The sequence below is a fragment of the Morus notabilis genome, unplaced genomic scaffold (assembly GCF_000414095.1).
Source record: "Morus notabilis unplaced genomic scaffold, ASM41409v2 C11408816, whole genome shotgun sequence".
In the NCBI taxonomy this organism is placed as follows: Eukaryota; Viridiplantae; Streptophyta; class Magnoliopsida; order Rosales; family Moraceae; genus Morus; species Morus notabilis.
Window position 1 is genome coordinate 1 of NW_010386963.1, and position 1392 is coordinate 1392.

The 1392-nt window shown below is 41.8% G+C and overlaps 1 protein-coding gene across 1 annotated transcript; it reads left to right on the forward strand.

The window, feature by feature from the left end:
• Positions 1-7: 7 nt before the first annotated feature.
• LOC112095138 (tropomyosin, smooth muscle/fibroblast CTM1-like) lies at positions 8-1386 on the forward strand (the record flags this gene model as incomplete). The annotated part of the gene is made up of 1 exon (XM_024176817.1): positions 8-1386. A coding segment is annotated over exon 1 (1203 nt), but the record flags the coding sequence as incomplete, so codon positions are not given.
• Positions 1387-1392: the final 6 nt, after the last annotated feature.

The window sequence follows — 1392 nt, forward strand, 5'->3', positions numbered from 1 at the left end:
TCTTTCTTCTTTTCCTTTCTATCCTTAATTTGCGGCTATCGTCTTTGAGAAAACATGAAGCGGCTCCCACACGTTTAGGGCTATGCCCACTTGTATGTATGTTTAGTGTTTTGACGTTTTTAGTTTTCTTTCTTTCTTTCTTCTTGTTTCGTCTGTAACAGTTTGTGTGAGTTTATCTCTCTAATGGGGGCGGAGGAGATAACCTCCGATTTGAAAATCTCGGAGTTGAAGCAGGGCGTTCTCTGCAAAGCGCACGAAGAATTCCATTCCCAGGCTTCTTCGATGCTCGTCTTCAGTCTTCAATGGAGGGACTTGGAGAACCACTTCGAGTCCATTCGCAAGTCGCTGCGAACCCAACTCCAAGGCCTCATTGAACGCGAGGAGCACGTCGCGAGTAGAGAGAGGCAATTGGAGGCTCGAGAGGCGGAATTAAGCTCGAATCTCGATTCGAAAGCGAAGGAATTGGAGGGTATCGAGAAGTTGATCGGAGAACAGGCGAAAGCTCTCGAATTGAGTTTGCAACATCTTGATTCTCTGAAATCGCTGATTCAGGAAAACCGGGAAGAGCTTGAGGTTAAAGAGAGGCAATATGTTGCGATTCAGAAATTGATCAAAGAGGGAGAGGAGGAATTGGAGTCCTTGGAGAAGAGGATAAAGCAGCAATCTAAGGAAGCAGAGTCCAAAGAGAAGGAACTTGATTCGATGCAGAGGAGTTTGAGGAGTTACAAAGACGATATCGAGTTGAAAGATAGGGAATATAATGCGATTCGGAGGTCGGTTGAGGAACGTAAGAAGGGATTCGAGTTGAAAGGGGAGCAACTCAGAATGTGTAGGAGCTCCATTGATGAATGTGAGAAAGAGATTAAGTTGAAAGAGGAAAATCTTAATTCTTTACGGAATTCCATAGCCGAATGCTCGAATGAACTCAAGTTGAAACAAAAGCAACTTCATTTAGTTGAGAAACATCTTGAGTTAAAAGAGAGGAAATTTGTTTCACTGAAACAATCAGTTGACCAATGCGCTCAACAGTTTGAGATGAAAGAGATGAAAATTGAAGGTTGCTTAAAGGAGCTCGAATTGAAGGAAAAGTTATGTGAATCAAAATCGAGGGAACTCGATTTGATGTATAAGAAGGTTGAGGAATGCCTTAAAGAATGTGAAGTGAAAGAGAAGAATTTTAGTTCACTCCAAAAATTGGTACAGAAACGTTCACGTGAACTTGAAGCCAAAGAGAGTCGATTTAAGAAAACTGTCGTTGAGTTTAAAATGAGACGGAAAGAGTTAGAGTCGTCTGAAAAATCAAATGAGGTGAGAGTGAAAGAAAAGACTAATATCCTCCCTTTTCAAGTAAAGGTTGAGCAACCTGAATATACTCATGCCAACAATGCTGCA